This window comes from Microcaecilia unicolor, chromosome 11 (assembly GCF_901765095.1).
Source record: "Microcaecilia unicolor chromosome 11, aMicUni1.1, whole genome shotgun sequence".
Classification (NCBI taxonomy): Eukaryota; Metazoa; Chordata; class Amphibia; order Gymnophiona; family Siphonopidae; genus Microcaecilia; species Microcaecilia unicolor.
This window is the reverse complement of record NC_044041.1, coordinates 105,348,050-105,371,481: the sequence shown is the minus strand read 5'-3', so window position 1 is coordinate 105,371,481 and position 23,432 is coordinate 105,348,050. Positions and strand designations below refer to the sequence as shown.

At 46.3% G+C, this 23,432-nt stretch overlaps 1 protein-coding gene across 1 annotated transcript in view; it reads right to left on the bottom strand.

Annotated features, from left to right (window-relative positions):
• The window catches only part of LOC115480959 (mitochondrial import inner membrane translocase subunit TIM44-like), a 78,633-nt gene extending 57,306 nt beyond the window's left edge, over positions 1-21,327 (bottom strand). Inside the window, 5 exon segments of the mRNA XM_030219943.1 lie at positions 4,967-5,116; positions 6,463-6,543; positions 17,226-17,275; positions 17,278-17,395; positions 21,190-21,327. Of these exon segments, the coding sequence (XP_030075803.1) occupies positions 4,967-5,116; positions 6,463-6,543; positions 17,226-17,275; positions 17,278-17,395; positions 21,190-21,327 (537 nt within the window).
• Positions 21,328-23,432: the final 2,105 nt, after the last annotated feature.

Sequence of the window (23,432 nt, the reverse complement as noted above, 5' to 3'; positions counted from 1 at the left end):
AAAAGCTGTTACTTCAGTTGAAACCTCGTGTTTTAGTTATGGGCAGTTTTTTTGTTTTTATTCCCCTATAAACATTTGTTTAGCTACCAGGCACTAGATGCAGATCCTTCTCATTTGGAGAATTTTCTCAAGGACAAGTCTCCTCCATAAGGAAAGAATACTAGAAATTTTGGAATGACCTAGCTTTTTCTTCTTTGTTGTAGTTTCTTTTGTGAACTTCAATAGGGCAAGTTTTGGGTATCTGTTTACAATTTAGGAGTAGATAGTCAAAACAGCTCCTACTAGTTAGACCCCACTGAGCTAGCCAGCTGTCAATATTCAGCGGCACTTTAGTGCCGCTGAGTATCACTGCTAACCAGGTTAGGGGCAGGGTGGGGACGGAGTCAGGGCAGAGCGACTGGCTAAGTAAGCACAACGTTAGCACAGCAAAACAGGTAACTTTAAGTGTAGAGTTAACCAGGCACTGGTCTAAATATCAACAGACGTCTGATTAAAATCTAGGTCAGCTGACATACCCAGATATTCAGTGTCGGGAGCGAAGCATGCCCCGGCATTGAATGTCCAGGTATAGGTCAGCTCATGGCTGGAAGCGGTTTATAAACCGCTGAACGCCGCAGGCTTAATACTGACCTCTTAGAATTTACTCCAGTTTTGTGATGTTTCTCATTTTCTCCATGATGTTGGCTTTAATATGTTTTCTATTTGGGTTTTTTTTTTTTTTTTGTTTTGATACGTAATTTTCTTTATATTTTCCTTTATCTTTGTGTAAATTGTACAAGTTCTGAAGGAAAATAAAATAAAAAAAAACTTGTAGAACATGAACTGTATAGCTTTTGCCCCTCATTTTCACTGCACTGTATTGTGGAATTTTTCTCTCTCCAATTGCAATAAATTAATATGCTGATTCAAAACTGTGTCATCTCAGTGATCTGCAGTATTTTTATGCTAAACCTGGCCCTTGTTACCTGACTCATCTGTCTTGATCATCTGTCAAACCATCTTCAGCTTCATTTCATGCTGAGCATCTTTTCTTCCATTTTCCAATCCCTTCCAGACTGCTGTAGGTTAACTCTCTAACTCTATAAAGGGCATGTGCATAGTTACAGAATAGTACGACTTATGCACATAATTGGCCCTTATTGGTGCTTAAAGATAATTATCAATAACTGGCCTTAACTAATACCAACTTGCAGCTATGCACATTAATTATGACCCTATTCTACAGAGTGCGTGTGTAAATTGTCTAGCGAGTAATTGCAAAGGGGTCATTCACGTGAAAGGAACATGTATGGGTCATGGGCATTCCACCTATTCTAGTGTGCACATTTTAGAATACTGCCGTTACACATACAAGGCATCAAATTTAGGCGTACGCATTTACACCTGCCACAGATGCATAAGTGGTCATGTTGAAATGTTGGCACATCAATGCCAACTTTCGCTAGTATTCTATAAGGAGAAATTAGGTCTTACCTGAACATTTTCTTTTCCAGAACCTGTGGGATAGTTGTGTCCATCAACCAGCAGATGGAGATAGAGAACTGAAAACTGAACCGAAAAATCTCTCGCTTGGCATCCAGTCCAGCTCCACAGCATTTACATACAAAAGCAGTAAGGAGAAACTCAGAACAAACATAACAACCTTAAACTAACCAGAAGAGCAAACGTGTGCACCTCTCTCATCTCTGGACAACTTGTAGAGAACAAGAGATATGCAGGAAGCACAATGCAAGGCTGACCCATGACTTTGCATCAACTGACACCTTGGGGGGGGGGGGGGGCACCTCTGGAATAGTGGGAAGGACTAATGGAAAGAAAATCATCAGGTAAGACCTAATTTCTCTTTCACTACATAGCTTCCCACTATTCCATAACCTGTGGGATGTTCAAAAGCAATCCCTAGAGTTGAGTGGGATCCTGGCGCTGCCACCCTGAGGATGGCAGCCCCAAAACTGGCATCCGAGTGCTCCACAACATCCACCCTGTAGTGCTTGGCAAAGGTATGCAGTGGTGACCATGTCACTGCCTTGCAAATATTCACCAGAGACAATAAGGTAATTTCCATTCAGGATGTTGCTGTATGCCCTGTAAAATGAGCCCGCAAGTCTTGAGGAGCCTACTTCCCTGTAAGCAAATAAGATGATGTGATAATCTCCTTCAGCCGTCTAGCAATTGTGGGCTGGGAAGCCATGAGGTGCCAAGCCTCTATTTATCAAAAAGCACAGTGTCCGATTTGCGAAACTCATTTGTGACTTACAGATATCTAATGAACACACTACGCACATCAAGAAAAAAATATTGAGCCTCTTAAGTCCTCTCTCAAAGACGGAAGCTCCACAGATTGGCTGAGATGAAATGCTGATACCACTTTCAGAAGAAAGGAAGGAACTGTGCACAGGAAGGCCACTCCCCTACCTCTGAAAAGCGAAGAAAGGGATCTCGACAAGAGAGCCCGAAGCTCCAAAACTCTACATGCCGATGCAACAGCCACCAAGAACGCTGTCTTTAGTGTAAGATCTTTTAAGGAGGCCTTCTGGAGTTGCTCAAAAGGAGACTTCTGAAGAGCCCAAAGGACTAAATTAAGGTACCATTTTGGACTAGAGTGTTGCACGGGGACAGAAATCAAACCTGTCTCCACAGGAATCTAACCCATCCTTGCTGGAAGTAAGTTCCCTCCATCCCAGCCCCTACCGCACTGCAGACACCTTGCTGCCCCCCTTCACTTAGAAAGAGATCTGCATGAAATATTTATTTATGGAAACCACTAGTCCCTAAAACATGCTCAAAACAGAATAATCCATTTGTACAAAAGAGATGAGGTGAAGATGTGATTCCGTGTGCCCCAATGAAAGGAGAGTTTAATTTTATTTCCAATCTTTAACACACCAAGCTTCCAAAGGCAGATTATAACAGTTAAGATGAACCACAAGTAAACAGGTTATCCTCAATTAAATTTGGCTATGTATTACTGTATTGTATAGAACAGTGTAGAAAAATGAGCACAAAACACAGCCTTTATTAGTGCTGTTTCAACCAGCTAAAATAATTTTTGAAGCTGTTTTAGTGATATCCATTTTTTATTTCATGATCTACATATGGGAAGCTTTCAAATACATTAAAAAGCTGTCAAATAAGAAAAAAAAATCTTTTGTCCTCCACCTTTTAAGGCACTGCCTACCAACTGTAACAGCTTTTGACTTTTTACAGATGGACCATTCATAGGCAGTCCCTTATTTCTAAAAATCTTTTGCTATTGTTTTCAATAGCATCTGCTATTATTTTGGGTGAACCAGTGTGGCAGCAATCTCCGCCTACTGGCTTCAACACATTGAACTAGATAGCCTCGTACCATCTCCTGTTCTCAATCTAATCTCCTTACTCCATTTTCCCCTCTTCCCTGCACCTAAACTCTGCATCCTCCACCCCTCCAGCCCTGGGTGCCCTCCCTGCACATACCTGAAGTCACCTTGGTGGTCTAGTGGCTTGCTTTGTGGCAGGAAAGGTCCCCATTCTTTCCTGATCGCTGCTGCTGATCCGTCTCGCTACCACCGCTTGTTTAAAATGTCTGCCGAGACTACATGCAGTGGCCTTGCAAGATGTCCTCTAAAGTCTCACGAGGCCACTGCTGAAGTCTCGGCAGCCAGGTTGTTGTGCTGGAAAAGGACAGCTCCACAAGAAACAGGGGAGAGGTGAAAGGAGGGAAGAAGTAAAATTGTAGGGCAGCAGAGACAGGGATCTGAAGACCTTCAGATATGACTCTGCAGTGCAGACTCAAGTGAGCCACAAAGCTCAACTAGGAACCAGATGACCAACTGGACCAGGAGCAGAACCAGAGGATGAAAATTGTGTCTGTACACCTGCTGGAGATAGAAAATACTGAGGGGTTGGACTGGATGCCAAGACAGATGGAGATAGAGAACTGAAAACTGAGCTGAGATAACTATCCCACAGGTTCTGGAATAATGGGAAGCTACATAATAGAATGGCAGTTATGTATTAATTGCCATTATAAAATTTGCACACAAAAGTTTGGTACCTAACTAAGCCTTTCTTGAATTGACCCCTATGTAATCCAGTTGAGCATGCCATCTGTTTTTCTTTTGTCAAAGTACTGTAAAATTAAGTCACTGGAAACCTCCTTCCTTACCTCCTCATCAAAACCTTACAGTAGCATGGTACAGACCAGAGTGCTTGCTTTACTTCAGGTCATTCTGTACAGTTGTCTTCTCCATGCACCCCACCACGTTCATCAGGCAAGCTGTTTTTATCTATGTTCATGTCCTTCTCCATCACTGCATCTCTACTCTGCACTTTCTATCCTGTGTACTGTGTCCCCCTCTGGCCATATTTTAAGGCTCACCTAGAATTTTACTTTTTTGAGGCGAACCTTAAAGTCTGGCACATTTTGATCACAGGCTTGTAAAATGAACCATGTTTAAAAATATAAATGAATTTCCTGAAAGCTTTTGTGTGTGTTGTCTCCACTGTAAGCTCTATGGAGAAGGAACTCTTTCTAATGGGTATCTGTACAACGCTATGTACAACAAGTAACACTACAGAAATGAGAAGCAGCAGCAGAACCATCAACAAGATAAGGACATGGACCTTTTCATAAAATTCAGGCAAGGTACCAGGATAAACCTTACTCTATTTACAAAATTGCCTCTATATTATGGGTCCGTCGTCATTTCTGCAATTCAGCTGTGATTTACAGTTTTGCTCAGAGAAGTACATTTTTCTTAAATATTAGCGCACATGGTTGAGGCTTTCACACTTCGCAGTAATAGGTCACTTTTCAAAAAAAGTTAGAGCAGAATAGGACATTACACCATTGTTTTATTTTTCCTGTCCATCTAGCTCTGGATTTTACAGCTGAGTTTTACATATGGTTAGAAAGCAGTTCAAACTGATGCTATAGGTCAGAGTACATGGCACTGGAAGAGTCAGAGGTCTCAGTGCTATTTACCTGTGAAATGGCTTTGAACGCTGCAGACTTGCCAAGTTTCTCTCCACCTTTGGAAACGGACTCTGCCGACTGCTTTGCTGTTTTTGCTGCTTCTTCCACTCCTTCCTTTATTTTTCTGCCAATATCACTCTTACCGACTTCATCTAAACTCTGTAAGAAAAGGGCAAGGATAAATGAAAAGGAACCCCCATGATTCTGTTACTTCCAAGTCCATTTCTAAAGGCCAGCCAGGGATGCTGCAACATTGGTGTGCACATCATGCTGGCGACCTGGGTTTGATTCCTGGGTCGGCTCTGCAGAGACAGCACCCATTGCTCCTAAGCAGGGTCTCTCAGGTTTTTGCTCAACAACACTACTCAATGGTCAGATGTAGGCCCCATGAAAGCCAGGCTCTGGAGGCATCTACAGTTTGATGGCTGAACCAAGTTGGAAGGGGGATTTTTTTAAAAGTGCCATAACTAAACAGGGGCCTGTTCTGATTGAGCCTGAACCACAAAAAAAGGAAGAGAAAACCCAGGCCACAAAAAAGGAAACAAGTGCTCTCAGTGTGTCTGCTCCACTGATATTCTCAAGATGTTTGGTTTGTAATTACATGAAGGCCAGCAGAAATCCTGTGCTAAGATTGGTCATTAAAGGTCCAAACCCATATCAATATTTCAGTACAAAATATCAGAAAAGATTCAATCCATACCTATGCCTCAGGCTAACAGCACACCTATTATATGTTCGGGTGGTGAGAAAGACATCTGAGGCAAATTTTACCAGCTTCCTTAGGAAATAGCAATATCAAAGGGAAACAGGTTTGATATTTAAATGTCCTAAGGAACCCTCCCCTTTCAAGTTTTTAGCTCTTCCTGACTTAAAGATACTCTCACAAAAAGTTGTACTGTTGGGCAGACTGGATGGACCAAGTCTTTATCTGCCATCATTTACTATGTTATGTTTTACTTCACTATACATGGCTACTCTTATGTTCTTACATGTATATAAAAAATTGCCGAGACAATAGCAGCCAGGGCTGAAGCTTCGCAGATTCCTGCTTTTAATCACTATTTTCCTACTTGCACTAATTCAGCCTGTTCTGTGTGTTTGTTATTAATACACACGCATAGATTTTTCTATGAAATTGTACAAAACTGGACCTAACCACTACAGTCTCCAGTTCCTGTTCCATTTCAGCTGTTAATACTGTTCTAGACCGGGGCAATACTGCTAAAGCTTTACCTTGTTTTTGACCGCTGTTATCTAACTGCATCAGGGTCTCTCTATTCTGGCTCCTGACTCAGTCTAACAGGACCAATAACATTCTGCACTAAATCAAGTACTCTCTCTTTTGGAATACAAGGAATGTAATTCTTTGTTAACTTACCAATGTGTCTTTTTAAATTTATTTTTAATAAAGCGACCCTCTTTTTACAGTGAATTGAGGACCCAACACATTTTTAACCTGGAAAAGATGCTTTACAATTCTTGAGAATGAATACGAGGAAGGACACCTCTTTGACTGTACCGCTTAACTCCTCAAGTTTCTTTCTTAGCACTTCTGAGGTCTTCACAGTTTCAGATTCGATGGACTTCTGCAAAACAAAGAGAAAATTGGCTTGTCATTGAAGGAAAAAGCGTAGCTGCTGCATGAGTCATGTTACAGTGGCAGCGATTTTCAGACCCTGCTATATCTCATTATCAAGTGGTGAAACTCAGAGCAGGTGCAACTGTCCGGCCTGAATCCTACATTCAAGCAATCGGTGCCTGTTCCCAAAGGAGATCTACTCTGTTCTCAGACTATAATTAGCAAGTACTGTTAAAGAAGACTGCTGAGACTACAAATGCAGGTTAAAGTATGTGCTGTGGAATGAAACATTTGGAGTGGCAATTTCAAAGAGCCCATTTCCATGAGTAAACACAATTTTATCTGCAGAAATGTCTCCCCATATATGGGAAAATTAGGTTCTTACCTTGATAATTTCTTTTAGTCACAGCAGATGAATCCATTGATGGGTTGTATCCACCTACCAGCAGGTGGAGATAGAGAACACTGAAAGCACATGGTGTTCTAGGATGCCCAACCCCCTCTGCCTTCAGTAGTGGAGGAGTGGCCTAGTGGTTAGGGTGGTGGACTTGGTCCTGGGGAACTGAGGAACTGAGTTCGATTCCCGGCACAGGCAGCTCCTTGTGACTCTGGGCAAGTCACTTAACCCTCCATTGCCCCATGTAAGCCGCATTGAGCCTGCCATGAGTGGGATAGCGCGGGGTACAAATGTAACAAAAAAAAAAAAATAAATAAAAATAAAAATATGAAATTTCCAAAGGAGAGTGAATAAAAAGGCAATATAACAAATTTCCCTCACAGAGAACAAACGCTCCTGAACCAGGGCAATAACCAAACAAAGGAGGGACGTTATCAACCTCCCGCAATAAAAACAGCATGTAGAAACTCTGATAGCTTGTCTTCAAGTACTCCTGATGAGGCACAATGTTGTATGCAACATCTGTACAAAAACTAAAGTCAGACAGGGAGGAATCATGGATTCATCTGCTGTGACTAAAGGAAAGAAAATTATCAAGGTAAGAACCTAATTTTCCCTTCCTTGTCATCAACAGCAGATGAATCCATTAACTGATGGGATGTACCAAAGCACTCCCTAAGTAGGGTGGGAACAGGCAACTATGCGAGCAAGCACTTGCACTCCAAAACGTGCATCCTGCCATGCTGCTACATCCAGCCTGTAATGCCGCACGAAGAGAGCTGAGAAGCCCAGGTACCCGCACGACAGATCTCCTGAAGAGAAAAAAAACACCCGTTTCAGCCCACGAAGAGGACATTGCCCTCAGAGTGCGCTTTAAACGCTTCAGGCAGCGACCGCCCTGAAAGCAGATAAGCCAAAAAAATGAGTTCCTTAAGCCATCGGGCTATAATGACCTTACACGCCGGAAACCCCCGTCTTGAGAGTCACATCCTTCTCAGAAGCCCATTTTAAGAGGCTCAAACGGAGATCGCTGGAGCGCCTTTCAACACGAGCCCCAGGTTCCAAGCTGGACAAGGCAACCGCAGAGGAGGACGGAGACGAAGCGCCCCTCTGAGAAAACTGAGAATATCCGATGAGCAGCAAGGGACAATCCGGAGACATTCCCCCGGAAGCAGGCCAACGCTGCCACTTGAACTCGAAGGGAACTGTAGGCCAGGCCCTTTTGTAGCCCGTCCTGCAAAAAGTCCAGCAAGAGCGAGACTGTCGCCAGAGTCGGCAAGCTAGACTTTGGCATACACCATGCCTCAAAAGTGCGCCAGATCCGAGCATAAGTCGCAGAGGTAGACCGCCTGCCAGCCTGCAAGAGCGTGGCAATAATCTGATTAGAATAGCCCTTGTCCCTCAATTGCGCCCTCTCAAGAGCCAGACCATAAGACCAAAGCGGCAACGATCTTGCATAGTCACTGGACCCTGAACTAACAGGTTTGGAACCCGAGGCAAAGGAAGAGGCGTGTCCACCAGCATCTGCCGGAGATACGCGTACCATGGCACCTTGGCCAATCCGGGGCGATGAGAATCACAATCCTCGGTGCAGACGAATCCAAAGTAGATCTCGCCCTATCAAGGGCCAAGGAGGGAACACATACAGGAGGCCCAAAGGCCAAGGTTGAGCCAGAGCATCCAACCCTGCCGAGCGAGGATCTCTCCTTCTGCTGAAAAGTGAGGGACTTTGGCGTTTACGCTTGACGCCGTGAGATCCAAGCCTGGAGTCCCCCCATTTGGCACAAATCTGAAGAAAAACTTTGTCTACCATTTCCCATTCTGCCGGGTCCATTTGATGTCTGCTGAGGAAATCGGCTTGCACATTGCTCTGACCGGATGTGTGAGCCGCGGACAGCAGCTCTAGGTGGCGCTCGGGCCCAGTCGCAGATCTGAGACGCCTCCGCAGCCAGGGGCCCTGAACTGAGTGCCGCCCTGGTGATTGATGTAGGCCACTGCTGTCGTGTTGTCCGACAGAACTCGGACAAAAAGACCCTTCAGCGTCCTGTGGAAGGCCAGAAGAGCCTGAAATATCGCTCTCGGTTCCAAGCGATTGATGGACCATCCCGCTTCCGCAGTGGACCACAGACCCTGAGCTTTGCGTCCCCGGCAATGGGCTCCCCAGCCCGAAAGGCTGGCATCCGTTATCACCAGACACCAAAAAGGAAGAGCCAGTGGCATCCAATGCCGCAGCCTGCTGTCGGAAAGCCACCAATCCATACTGCGCTGGGCCACAGGAAGCCACCGTAGTCTGCGTTGGTATTCCTGGGAAATCGAAGACCATTGCTGAAGCAGAGCAAACTGCAGTGGTCTCATGTGAGCTTTCGCCCAGGGAACCACCTCTATGGTGGCCATCATCGATCCTAGGAACTGAACAAAGTCTGAAGCTCGAGGGCGAGACATCCGCAGGAGCAGGCGGACCTGATTCTGAATCTTGAGCCGCCTGCCTGTCGGAAGAAAAATGAACCCCAAAGCCGTGTCGAACCGGACCCCCAAATACTCGAGAGACAGAGGGGGTCAGGTGACTTTGGGCATATTGACTACCCAGCCCAGAGTCTGAAGAACTGTAACAACTCTGGCTGTGGCAATTCGACTCTCGTCTGCCGAATCCGCTCTGATGAGCCAGTCGTCGAGATAAGGGTGAACTCTGATACCCTCTCGCCTGAGAAAGGCAGCCACTACCACCATGACCTTGGAAAAAGGTCCGAGGGGCAGTCGCCAGGCCGAAAAGCAAGGCGCGAAACTGGAATTGGCTCAATACCGCAAACCGGAGAAACCGCTGATGCGGCAGCCAGATGGGAGTATACAAGTACGCTTCCTTGAGGTCCAGAGACGTGAGAAACTCTCGTGGCTGTACCGCCGCAATGACAGAGCGCAGGGTTTCCATGCGGAAGTGTCGCACTCCTAAGGCCTTGTTGACTCTGCATTAAGTCGAGGATAGGTCTGAACGACCCGCCTTTTCGAGGAACCACAAAATAGATGAAGTAGCGTCTGCAGCAATGTTTGGCGGAAGGAACCGGAACCACCGCTCCGAGCTTCAGCAACACCTGCAAGGTTCGTATACTGCTGCCCGCTTGACGGCAGTGCCGCATCGAGACTCCAAACCGCGTTTCCTACTGGGACGGCAAATTCTAGCTGGTAACCTTCTCTGATCAGGTCCAGGACCCACTGATCCGAAGTAATCTTGGTCCACTCCTCGAAAAAGAGGGAGAGACGACCCCTACTGCGAGAACTGACTAGTGGACCGGCGCCCCATCATCGTGGAGTATGCCCCTAAACTCCTGAACGTTGCCCGGACGCCGCAGCGCGTTTGTCCAAACGAAAGGAGTTCCTCTGCTGGAAACGGGTACGTTGACCAAATCCCGCAGAGCGCCCCGGGCGATACCGGCGAGCTTTGCGAGAACGTGGCCTGGAAGAGGAGGGAAAAGAAGGACTTTTGGAAGAAGGCCTCGGCCTATCCTCAGGCAACCGTTGGGACTAGAGTCCCCTAGGTCCTTAACAATCTTCTCCAATCCTCCCCAAATAAACTAAGGCCCCGAAAGGGTTACCTCACCAGCCTTTGTTTAGAGGCCACGTCAGCCGCCCAATGCCGGAGCCAAAGAAGCGGCTGGCAGCAACCGCCATAGACATCTGCTTAGCCGAAGCTCTGACCAGATCATAAAGGGCGTCAGCACAAAAGACAGGGCAGACTCCAGACGCGGGCCGATCTCAGCGAGGGAACCTGCTCCATCGGTGGCTGCTCAACCGCCTGCTGCAACCAGGAAAGAAGGCCCGGGCTGCATAGGAACTGCAAATAGCCGCCCGTAAGGAAAGGCCCGAGATATCAAAGGACCGCTTCAGCGCGGATTCCACTACTACTACTATTTAGCATTTCTATAGCGCTACAAGGCATACGCAGCGCTGCACAAACATAGAAGACAGACAGTCCCTGCTCAAAGAGCTTACAATCTAATAGACAAAAATAAATAAAGTAAGCAAATCAAATCAATTAATGTGAACGGGAAGAAGAGAGGAGGGTAGATGGAGGCGAGTGGTTACAAGTGGTTACGAGTCAAAAGCAATGTAAAGAGGTGGGCTTTCAGTCTAGATTTAAAGGTGGCCAAGGATGGGGCAAGACGTAGGGGCTCAGGAAGTTATTCGAGGCGTAGGGTGCAGCGAGACAGAAGGCGCGAAGTCTGGAGTTGGCAGTAGTGGAGAAGGGAACAGATAAGAAGGATTTATCCATGGAGCGAAGTGCACGGGAAGGGGTGTAGGGAAGGACGAGTGTGGAGAGATACTGGGGAGCAGCATAGTGAATACATTTATAGGTTAGTAGAAGAAGTTTGAACAGGATGCGAAAACGGATAGGGAGCCAGTGAAGGGTCTTGAGGAGAGGGGTAGTATGAGTAAAGCGACCCTGGCGGAAGATGAGACGGGCAGCAGAGTTTTGAACCGACTGGAGAGGGGAGAGGTGACTAAGTGGGAGGCCAGCAAGAAGCAGATTGCAGTAGTCTAAAACGAGAGGTGACAAGGGTGTGGATGAGGTTTTGGTAGAGTGCTCGGAAAGAAAGGGGCGGATTTTACGGATGTTGTAAAGAAAGAAACGACAGGTCTTGGCGTCTGCTGGATATGAGCAGAGAAGGAGAGAGAAGAGTCAAAGATGACCCCAAGGTTTCGAGCTGAGGAGACAGGGAGAATGAGAGAGCCATCAACAGAAATAGAAAACGGGGGAGCAGAGAGTGTGGTTTGGGGGGGAAAATGAGAAGCTCGGTTTTGGTCATATTTAATTTCAGGTGGCGTTGAGACATCCAGGACAGCAATGTCAGACAAGCACGCTGAAACTTGTGGTTTGGATGCAAGGTGAGATATCAGGGGTAGAAAGGTAGATTTGGGAGTCATCAGCATAGAGATGGTAGGAAGAAGTGTAGATAGAAAAGAGGAGGGGACCAAGAACAGAACCCTGAGGTACGCCGACAGGCAGAGGGATAGAAGTAGAAGAGGATCCACCAGAGTGAACACTAAAGGTGCGGAGGGAGAGGTAGGAAGAGAACCAGGAAAGGACAGAGCCCTGGAATCAAGTGAGGACAGTGGTATCGAGAAGTATGCTGTGATCGACAGTGTCAAAAGCAGCGGAAAGATCAAGAAGAATGAGGATGGAATAGTGACCTCTGGATTTAGCCAGTAATAGTTCATTGGAGAGTTTAGTAGCGCAGTTTCGGTTGAGTGGAGAGGGCGAAAACCATTGTAGTGGGTCAAGAATAGCATGTGAGGAGAGAAAATCAAGGCAGCGGTGGTGAACAGCACGCTCAAGTAATTTGGAGAGAAAGGAAGGAGGGAGATGGGTCGTAATTAGAGGGACAAGTAGGGTCAAGGTGAAGGCTTCTTAAGGAGAGGTGTGACCACAGCATGTTAAGGCAGCAGGGACAGTTGCAGTGGAAAGTGAGAGGTGAGAATGTGACAGATAAAAGGAATAAGAGTAGGAGAGATGGCATTAAGAAGGTGGGTGGGAATGGGATCAGAGGAACAGGTGGTACATTTTGAGGAAGAAGGAGAAGTGTAGTTTCCTCATAGTAACTTCAGGAAAGGAGGAAAGGGAATGAGGGGAAGGAGAGAGGGGGACGGACTAGTGGAGGGAGAGGTGGTGAGGTAGAGAAAGCAAGGTTTATCTTTTGAACCTTGTTGTGAAAGATTCAGCAAGGGTCTGAGGAGATAATGAAGTGGGAGTTGGGGGAGGAGGCACCTTGAGGAGAGAGTTCAATGTGGTGAAGAGAAGTCGAGGATTAGAGCCAAGAGAGTTGGTCAGTTGGATATAATAATCCTGTTTGGCACGTAAAAGAGCAGATTGGAAGGAGGTCAGCATGAACTTAAAGTGTAAGAAATCAGCAAGGGCCCGAGATTTCCGCCAGAGGTGTTCGGCGGAGCGGGTACAGGAACGTAGGTAGCGGATATTAGAAGTCAGCCAGGTTGGGGTTTTGTACGCCTTACAGGGCGGGTCATCAAAGGTGCAAGAGTGTCTAAGGCAGAGGATAGAGTATTGTTGTAAGAAGAAACAGCCTTGTTGACAGACGTGGATGGTGCCACAGTAGAGAGGAGGTTTGAAACATGGGAGGATAGAGATGAAGGGTCAATATCATGAAGATTCCTAGATAAATTAGATAGGATAGGACGAACTGGGAGGGGGGAGATTTAAGTGTGAAAGTTATAAGATGTGATCAGAGGAGGGTTGATCAGAGCAAGGAAACTAGAAGGTGAACAGTTGGATTCCAGCCACCGGTCCTGCATATCTTTCAAAGCGACCCCTCCCTCCACCGGAAGAGTAGTCATTTTAGTCACAGCCGTGACTCAAGCATCCACTTTAGGCATCCCAAAGAGGGTCAACTGACTTTCCCTCAGGGGGTAAAAGTGACACATAGCCCTGGCACATTCAAGGGACCCTCAGGGTCAGACCATTGAGCTGAAATAAGCTCTTGGATGGAAGCATGCACGGAAAAAGCCCGAGAAGGCTTCTTAGTGCTAGTCTTAGACGCCAGAGGGTGGTGGTGAATGGAATTCGCTCGGAGGAGGGAAAGGTGAGTAGTGGAGTGCCTCAGGGATCGGTGCTGGGGCCGATTCTGTTCAATATATTGGTGAGTGACATTGCCGAAGGGTTAGAAGGTAAAGTTTGCCTATTTGCGGATGATACTAAGATCTGTAACAGAGTGGACACCCGGGAGGGAGTGGAAAACATGAAAAAGGATCTGAGGAAGCTAGAAGAATGGTCTAAGGTTTGGCAATTAAAATTCAATGCGAAGAAATGCAAAGTGATGCACTTAGGAAATAGAAATCCACGGGAGACGTATGTGTTAGGCGGGGAGAGTCTGATAGGTACGGGCGGAGAGAGGGATCTTGGGGTGATAGTATCTGAGGATTTGAAGGCGACGAAACAGTGTGACCAAGGCGGTGGCCGTAGCTAGAAGGTTTTTAGGCTGTATAGAGAGAGGTGTGACCAGCAGAAGAAAGGGGGGTGTTGATGCCCCTGTATAAGTCGTTGGTGAGGCCCCACCTGGAGTATTGTGTTAAGTTTTGGAGCCGTATCTTGTTAAGGATGTAAAAAGAATTGAAGCGGTGCAAAGAAAAGCTACAGAATGGTATGGGATTTGCGTTACAAGACGTATGAGGAGAGACTTGCTGAACTAAACATGTATAGTCTGGAGGAAAGGAGAAACAGGGGTGATATGATACAGACGTTCAAATATTTGAAAGGTATTAATCTGCAAACGAACCTTTTCCAGAGATGGGAAGGTGGTAGAACGAGAGGACATGAAATGAGATTGAAGGGGGGCAGACAAGAAAAATGTCAGGAAGTATTTTTTCACGGAGAGAGTAGTGGATGCTTGGAATGCCCTCCCGCGGGAGGTGGTGGAAATGAAAACGGTAACGGAATTCAAACATGCGTGGGATAAGCATAAAGGAATCCTGTGCCGAAGGAATGGATCCTCAGGAGCTTAGTCAAGATCGGGAGGCGGGGCTGGTGGTTGGGAGGCGGGGATAGTGCTGGACAGACTTATACGGTCTGTGCCAGAGCCGGGGGTGGAAAGCGGGACTGGGGGGTGGGAGGCGGGGAGAGTGCTGGACAGACTTGTACGGTCCTGTGCCAGAGCCAGTGGTTGGGAGGCAGGGCTGGTGGTTGGGAGGCAAGGATAGTGCTGGGCAGACTTATACGGTCTGTGCCAGAGCCGGTGGTTGGGAGGCGGGGATAGGGCTGGGCAGACTATACGGTCTGTGCCCTGAAGAGCACAGGTACAAATCAAAGTAGGGTATAAACAAAAAGTAGCAAATATGAGTTATCTTGTTGGGCAGACGGGATGGACCGTGCAGTGCTTTTTCTGCCGTCATCTACTATGTTAGTCATCCTAGGATTAACAGAAGAGGCAGCGCCCTCGTCAGGATCTTCAATACCTGTAAGGCATCAGAAATGAGAGCTGGCAGCTTTGTCGCGGTGGAAAATCCAAACCGTTTTAGGGTCATCCAACTCCTGTGGCAAGCAGCCATCCTCATCTGAATCATCAGTCCCGTGAGGGCCTGCCAGACCCCTCCGACTCCCCGAAACTAGACCACGGGGGACAACAGAGTAAAGAGTCCCCCTCAGACGTGGTATTCACTCATCTACGCTTAGCGTCAGCCAAAAGCTCGGGGGAAGAAATAAAGTCTCCAGCAGACTCTGGCTATAAAGAACCGAGGCAACCCAGACCGACAGGAATTGTCAGGAGCCTCAAGCAGTGCTCTTTTAACATCTTTAGCCTGGAGAAAAGGCGGCTGAGGGGTGATATGATAGAGGGTGTACAAAATAATGAGTGGGGTAGAGCAGACAGATGTGAAGCGTTTGTTTACGCTTTCTAACAATAATAGAACCAGGGGACACAAGATGAAATTAGAATGTGGTAGGTTTTAAAACAAATTGGAGAAAGTTTTCTTTACTCAGCGCGTGGTTAGACTCTGAACTCATTGCCGGAGAAGGTAGTGACGGCAGCTGGCCTTGCTGAGTTTAAAGGGGGTCTGGACAGATTCCTGAAGGAAAAGTCCATTGATCGTTATTAAATTGTTGGGGTTTTGCCAGGTTTCTTGGGGCTGTCGGAGACGGAGTGCTGGGCGTGATGGACCTTTGGTCTTTTCCCAGCGTGGCAGTGCTAATGTACTTATGTAACATAAAAGCCTTATGCATCAGCAGCACAAATTCAGGGAGAAAACTCACTCTGTACATCCGTCCCCACATTGGGGAAGTGGAGGCAAAGCTCCTCTAGAAACCTCGAAACGAGGCGTCCCCCTGCACTCAGACCCCTACGCAACTGCGAGGGTCGAGTCATGCGGCGCCTCCAAGATGGCGGCCGCTGCCAACTCCGGCGGGCGGGAAGAATCACCGCCCGCCATGCTCGTGCCAGCATTAGCATCTTGGCAGCATGTGCTGCAAAGCCCTGCTGCTGACCTGCGTTTCCCACAGTGGGAACAGCACTTAAACCCCTTCAGCAGCCATCAAATACAGAAAACAAAATGGTGCCTTTGCGCCAAACTTACCCCGCACAGAGAGCTGTTAGCGGGAACCTCCCGGAGGAGCTGGGCACCACTCTCACCTCAGGAGACCGAGTCAACGAGCTGCGGTCAAGCTGCACCGAACCAGGAGCTCAGGAGAAACCTCTCTCTGTTTTGTTTTTTTTTTTACTGTGAGGAAAGTAAGAGGCAGGCAGCCACAGAGGAACTCCAGGAGGAGGGGGAGTGGGGTAAGGCAGGGACAGGGAAAACCAAGTATACCTTTAAAGTGGGCACCACCAGCCACAACACCCCTGCTCTACTGGCAAAGCACAGGAGCCACCCCAGGCAGAAATCCAGGAGTTGAGAGCGACGTCCACACCTGCTGGGAGACAGAGTTATACTGAAGGCAGAGGGGGGTTGGGCGTTGTAGAATACCATGTGCTTTCAGTGTCCTCGATCTCCACCTGCTGGTAGGTGGATACAACCCATCAGTTAATGGATTCATCTGTTGTTGATGACAGGAATGTCATGCTGTACACACTAGCCCACTAGTAATACTAAAGAGGAATAACAAAATGCCTGTAACATTAAATGGGGAGACAGAGAAGGAGACCTGCAAGGCTAAAATTAGTGGCTAGTGCTAAAAGTTTTTCATATCAGTGAAGAGTCAAAGGAGTTCTTCCCTGATGCATGCACTGCTAAATGGAGACCTGCCCATCTCCAGGTATCATTTATGTGCACTGCCAAGAAAGTTTGTGCTTTCCCCAGACTGTATTCAGCATATAATGTTAAAGGACGACTGGCCCTTTCCCAGACTATATGTAGCACTACGGATTGATCTTTGCTCAGGCTGGATTCAGTGTGCATCAGGCTTGCAAATCAGTGTTTATAGTGTTTGAGGAAAAACAGGTTGAAATCCTATACTCTTAAAAGAAACTTGCTGGCAGAAAGACAATGAGACATCCATCAAGTCCAACCTCCTTCAGAACGCTCAATATTAAATCCAGGGTGCTGGCATACGAGAAGGATGACAGTACCAATAAGAAGATTAGGGACGAGGGACAGCAATGTGACTGTAAGCTTTTAATCACGTGTTACCACTTTAGCAATAATTTCTCATTTCAGCCCTCCAGTACAGTCACTATTTGACCATACTCATGCCCAGCTGTTCTACAACCAAATTCCAGCAGACACAGGGAGCTGAATATCACAAAGATGTCCACAAGAGGCACCGTATAAACATGCATACACAGTAATGGTATACTTACATATTTCCTCCGTGCTTGCTGCAAAGCATCAGATTCCTCTAGTTTTTTGCTTCTTCTCTGAATTTTTTTATGCTTTCTTTCATCTCTTTATTCTTGGAAAGCTCCTGCTTGATGTTGTCCAGGAATCCCGATAGAAATCCTTTCCTTCCTTCAGATGCATAATATCGGAACTGAAAAAAAAAAAACCCCACCGATGATCCTTTTTTTTTATTATTACATTGTACCCCGCGCTTTCCCACTCATAGCAGGTTCAATGCGGCTTACATATTATATTCAGGTACAGGTACTTATTTGTACCTGAATTAGAAGCAACAGTTAAGTTCTTTACAGAAAGCTATAGGGTAGCATGGATCTCCAACACGTAAGAAGAGTTAGGAGAGAGCTTCCCAATCCTGTCCTAGGGACTTCACAGCCAGTCGGGTTTTCAGGTTATTTACAACAAGACGCAAATTCTCTCCTATATGTTCACTTAAACCCTGACTAGCTGTAAGGTCCCCAGGACAGGATTGAAGTCTTGAGTAGGATAATCCCAGCACAACAGCCATGAGACGCAAACTGATCTGGTCTTGCAATCCAGAGGTGGCCAGTTCAAAATCCCACTGCTGCTCCTTGTGTCTTGGCAAGTCACTTAACCCTCCATTGCCTCAGGTACAAATGTAGATGTGAGCCTCCTGGACAGAGAAATATCCAGTGTACCTGAATGTAACTCCCTTGAGCTACTACTGAAAAAGGTGTGAGCAAAATCTAAATAAATAATAAATAATAATACTTGTGATACAATAATTCACTGTTCTATTCTACAACTGGTTTAAATTGATAGCCATTTTGTAATGGTTCAATTTCTGATACTGCTGTCATGGCATTCCAGGACCAATGTAAAAAATAATTCCAGACCTGCTAGGCTTCATTGACAGAGGGTGGGTAGTTCACACTAGATGGACTCTGTAAACATTAGACAGAGACTGGTGTGGAACAGTCTGCTTTTAAAGCAAAATTTCTTTTTGTCCTGCTAGATCTGAGGCTCTCAACCCTCAATCCTTGGGACACAACCAGCCAGTCAAGATTTTCAAGATACCCACAATAGCTACCCATGAGAAACCGAAACCCTACCACCCTTGTATGCAAATTCTCATTATATTCATGGTGGATATCTTGAAAACCAGACTGGCTTGGTATATCCTGAGGACTGGGTTCAGAATCCGTGGGCTAGACTAGTCCAGACAAGTGGGTTATATCCCCATCAGCAGGTGGAAGTAGAAAGGATGACACTTAAAAGTAAAATCACCAGTACAAGTAGTGGTGCAGTGTGGAACTTAATATTTCCTCCAGCAGATGGTACAGGTTGGACTGGTGCAGCTAGATTCTTCTTTTTAAGGACTCCCTCCTATGGTCAGGGCCCAGAATCTATTGTCCTCCCTGGTCAAGTTAGAGAAGCTTTTCTTGCCCTGTCACTCTGACCCTTTACCTGTGGGTTTGCGCTTTAAGGAGTGGCGGCATAGGTTGTACAGGACCCTTGCCAGCAGGAACACTGGGCCTATATGTCCGCCTCCCTTTAAATCTCATTGGATAAAGACCGCACCACCCCCCAAAAAAAAAAAAAACCAACAAAAAAACCCCCACACTTCAGAGGCTGTGGGCTTCCACAGAGGCAGAACGGGACAGATGATCCCAGTCAGGTGGTGGTGGGAGGGGGGTCAGAGTTTCTGTGAGAGAGGTCAATGGCATGATTCCTAAGTGCTGTGGGGCCTGCAGTAACTGCCAGCTTTCCAGACCTGCTGGCTCGCTGTGCCCCAGTTGTGGTGGTGTTGGATGTATCAGTCAGCTCAGAAGCATTTTTAAAATCTGAGGTCTTGCAGTTCTTGCTACTGGTGCTACTTTCTTTGTGTGTTCTTATCAGGTCGGAAATATATTACAAGGACCTATCCTATTGGAAACCTTTAGTGCAAGTTGGACAGAAGGGAAAATGGTAAAACTAGAGGACATGAATTGAGATTGCAGGGTAGCAGACTTAGGAGAATGAGCATCTCAGTCCCCAGTGGAGGTCACAGCAAGCCCTGCTCCTGGCTCCATCACCCTTCGAGAACGCTGGCTTAGAGAATGAGGCTGTCAGCCTTTTGTCACCAGGGTGCTCAGAACCTCGAGAATCTAGGGAGCTCTTTCCAAGTGAGAAGGGTGGATCTCTGACAGTGTGGCTTTTCTGACAGGAGGAGCTGCTTGCCCTAAATGTAGGTAATGATAGCCCGCCAGCTGACTCCGGAGAGGTCCACAGATGGGGACCCCATCATCCTGGCTCTACCCATTTCCCAGAGGGGACTTGGAGAAACTGTTCTCCCTTCCCAAGTTCGACACACTGTTCATGGCAGTGATCCCCATGACAGGAAGGTGGAGATGCTCCAGAAGCAGGGCTTTCAAGGAAACTGCACTTGTGTAGGCAGTCATTTGTGATGGCTATGATATTACAGCAGTCCTTCACTGGGTGCAACAGCAGTAGCTTCCCACCTCCCCAGAGATGGCTCAGCTGGGAAAAAGAAATGGAATTCCTGACTAATGTGCTCTAGTTTGCATCAGTTCGAAGGACAGTGGCTCTGGAATTGGGTGTGGATTTCAGCCTCTAAGATGCATCTAAGCAGCTGCCCTTGAACGCTTTCCATTCAGTAAAGAACTTGTGGGGGGTGTGGGGGGGGTGGGGAGGTGGGGGGGGAAGACATGGCTACAAGCACCTACTGAGGACAAGGCACTCGGTAGTAAAAGTCAGCTCTGGAACTGGGGCTGCTTTCATTCCTTAAGAAAGGCAGCCAGGGGAAGCCTGGCCCCAAAGGCAAAAGATCCCAATAAAAGGTCAGGTGGAAAACACTTCCCTCTTTCTGCAGAAGTGGACCCTTAATTACCTCGGTCTCACTGTATTTTTATTTATTTGTAGTATTTATACCCCACTCTTTCCCGCTAATAGCAGGTCAGTGCGGCTTACAGAGTATGGAACAAGGTATCAGAGAGACAATACGAAGTATGTAGCAATGTATCACAGAGATAATACAAAGTATGATATAATGTATCACGGAGATAACAGCTGTATAGAGTGGGACAATAGTGAAAGATGTGGGGAAAGGATTGGGATGTGGGCAGTCTTGGTGTTATGGACTGGATACTAGAATTAAGTAGGGTCGTTTGGGTAGGCTTGTTTAAAGAGGTAAGTCTTCAGCAGCTTACAACAAAAAATATCAATTATTTGTTGTAATTGATATTATAAATTGCTTTATGCCTCAGTTGTGCTAAGCAGCATATAAAATTAATAAATCAAACCAAACCAGCGGGTCTTGAGAGTTTATGGACCCCATTTCAGACACCTTTATGGTATCCCCTCTGCAGCAGCCCCATCAAATGAAGGGTAGTGGGAGGATATCCTCCTCTGTCTGCTTCAGCCGGGTGCTGTGGAGCCCATGCCAACTAAGCAGCAGTCCCTAGGGTGTTATTCATTTATTTGTGGTCCCCACAAAAGCAGAATTCTTTCATCCAATCCCTGATCTAAAAGGGGTTAATGCTTTATTCTGGGTTCTGTGCTTCCATATGGAGATGTTACACTCCATTATAGCCTCAGCGTATCCAGGCACGTTTGACCTTCTAGGGACCTGGCTAAGGCGTATTTCACATCCCCATCCAGGAGGTGCACAAGCGTTATTGCGCTTCTGTTTTCTAGGTCATCTGGTAGACTGGCCCCTTCTACTTTGGAGGGGGCAGAGCCTGCTGACTCAGGGGCTCATTGTGATGAAAGATCCAGATTCCTTTTGATTTAGATCCTGGCCCTTAAGGTACCACATGAAGTGCAGAGGTTACCCAGCAGCAATGAAGATGCAGTTGATGTCACACAAGTCTTACATCTGTAGTGTATGTCAGGATATGGAAAACCTTTCAGTCATGGAGTATTTTTTTTGGGGTGGGGGGGCTCTTCTTTCCATGGAAGGCGAACCTGTCTGCCATACTGTTCTTTCTTCAAGAAAGGTTTGACCAGGGTTTGGGACTCAGCTCCCTGCAGGTTCAGGTTGGCGGCTGTGTCTTGTTTCAGAGGTTCAGTGGGAGGTAAGTCTTTGGCAGCCCAGCCATACATGGTCCAGTTTTAAGGGGAGTTAAGCATCTTCATCTTCTTGGGATTTGAACTTAGTCTTGTGGGCCTTATCAAGTCTTCCTTTTGAACCCTTGAAAAACATCCTTGAAGGAGGCAATGTCCTTCTGTGGATTAGGAATTGATTACTGGACAGAAAACGAGGGTAGGTTTAAGTGGCTATTTTTCTTAATGACGGAGAGTGAATAGTGGAGTGCCACAGGGATCTGTACTGGGACCGGTGTAAATAATCTAGAAAACAAAACGACAAGTGGAGAGACCAAATTTGCAGATGACAAAACTATTCAAAGTTGTCAAAACACATGTGGATTGTGAAAAATTGCAGAAAGACCTTATGAAACTGGAAGACTGGACATCTAAATAGCAGATGAAATTTAATGTGGACAATGCAGAGAGATACACATTGGGAAGAAAAATTTGAATCATAGTTACCTGATGATAGGGTCCACCTTAGAAGTCAGCACCCAAGAAAAAGATCTAGGTATCATTGTAGACAATACACCAAAATCTTCTGCCCATTGTGCAGCTTGGTTGCTGCCAAAAAAGCAAACAGGATGCTGGGAATTATTAGGAAAGGATGCAAAATAAGACCAAGATTACAATGCCTCTGTAGCACACCTTGAGTAATATGTTCAATTCTGGTCGCCATATCTCAAAAAAGATGTAGCGGAATTAGAAATGGTTCAAAGAAGAGCAACCAAAATGATAAAGGGGATGAAACTTAGGTAGTTTGGAAAAGAATGGTCTATAAAATACTGAGTGGTGTAGAACAGGTAGAAGTGAATTGATTTTTCACTCTTTCAAAAAGTATAAATACCAGGGGACACTCAATGAAATTGCATGGAAATACTTTTAAAACAAATAGGAGGAAATATTCACTCAAAGAATACTTAAGCTCTGGAACTCGCTGCCAGAGGATGTGGTAACAGCGGTTAGCAAACAGCGGTTAGCATATCTGGGTTTAAATAAAGTTTGGACAGGTTTCTGGAGGAAAAGTCCATAGTTTGTTATTGAGATGGACATGGGGGAAGCCACTGTTTGCCCTAGGATTGGTAGCATGAAATGTTACTACTAATTGGGTTTCTACCAGGTACTTGTGACCTGGATTGGTCACTGTTGAAAGCAGGATACTGGGCTAGATGGACCATTGGTCTGACCTAGTATGGCTATTCTTATCGCTCTCCCTTGAAGCCAGCCTTTTTGGTGGCCATTTGTGCTGTGTGCTGGATTTCTGAGCTGCAGGCCCTCATACTTGGAGGATTCAGTTTCTATTTGCACAGTGTCTTCTTTGTTACCAAAGGTGGTTTCCCCCTTCCCTTCCGCGTGAATCAGGTGATTTTGCTGCCTACATTTGCTCAGTCTCTAAAGCCAGGTTCTGATCATACACTCCATAAACTTGATGTGCTGCTTCATGGTTCTCATAAAGAGGCGTCCACATCGATAGCTGCTAGATCAAGGCTGCGATAGAGGCGGCCTGTATTTTGGCTCAGAACGTGGTCCCAAGTGGCCTTTGGGTGCATTTGACAAGGGCTCAGACAACATCCTGTGCACAAGTTCAGGCAATGTCTCCAGAGGATATTTGCAGGATTGCGACTTGGTCCTTCCTGTATTATTTTGTGAAGAACAAGATTAATGTTTGAGCTAGAGGTCATAGTACCTTGGCAGAGCAGTTGTGCCTTGTTTTCCTCCCACCACAGGGAAAAAACAAAAACAAAAAATTTTTATACATCCCATTGGTATGGACTGGTCTAACAGGATGAAAAGGAAAGTGGATTTAATCACACCCATTAACTTTCTTTAGTCGTGCTAGACTAGTTCAAAATCCTGACCTAGAAAAAATGGGTTTAGGAATTGTGATTGTGGCTGTGATGAGGACTGGAGTTCCATTTCTCTTTGCTGCTCAATTCTTCTAATTGCTGGATTTCCTTGGGTGGTTGAATGCGCCCCTTGGGATTTCATTCTGCTTGGGCAAGAGCATACTAACAGTTCCAGACTGCACTCCTTATATCGGTGGTGTCACTATAAAGTGTCTTCTTCTCTGCCTCCCTCTGGTCAGGAACATAACTCACTGAGGGCAAGATGCATCACCA